The 289-nt window shown below is 58.5% G+C and overlaps 1 protein-coding gene across 1 annotated transcript in view; it reads right to left on the bottom strand.

Moving 5' to 3' along the window:
• Positions 1-289, bottom strand: part of LOC119585958 — a gene marked incomplete in the record, with an annotated part of 71,494 nt that overhangs the window by 68,567 nt on the left and 2,638 nt on the right. The window contains 1 exon segment of the mRNA XM_037934672.1: positions 159-227. Within this exon segment, the coding sequence (XP_037790600.1) occupies positions 159-227 (69 nt within the window).

Raw genomic sequence — 289 nt, forward strand, 5'->3', positions numbered from 1 at the left:
TGAAGACCGCAGATGATGCACTTCTGACTCTGGGCGATCCTCGACGGGTTCCGGGGAAGGGAGGAGGTGGCCAGCCGTTGCCGTTCGTCCAAGGTTTCGGGCGTGGGCCTGAGGGGGAGCTTCGTGCGGGCGGTCTGGTCGAAGAGAACCACACCCACCTTCGAACCAGCTGGCACGTCGTAAACAAGGAGTTTGCGGACAGCCTTGCGTAGGAATTCCCAGCGTTTCTGTGTAGGGGGGAAAGAGAAAGAAAAATTGAGGCTGATGATCGTGGTTTAGAGAGGGAGGG

The sequence above is a fragment of the Penaeus monodon genome, chromosome 20 (assembly GCF_015228065.2).
Source record: "Penaeus monodon isolate SGIC_2016 chromosome 20, NSTDA_Pmon_1, whole genome shotgun sequence".
Classification (NCBI taxonomy): domain Eukaryota; kingdom Metazoa; phylum Arthropoda; class Malacostraca; order Decapoda; family Penaeidae; genus Penaeus; species Penaeus monodon.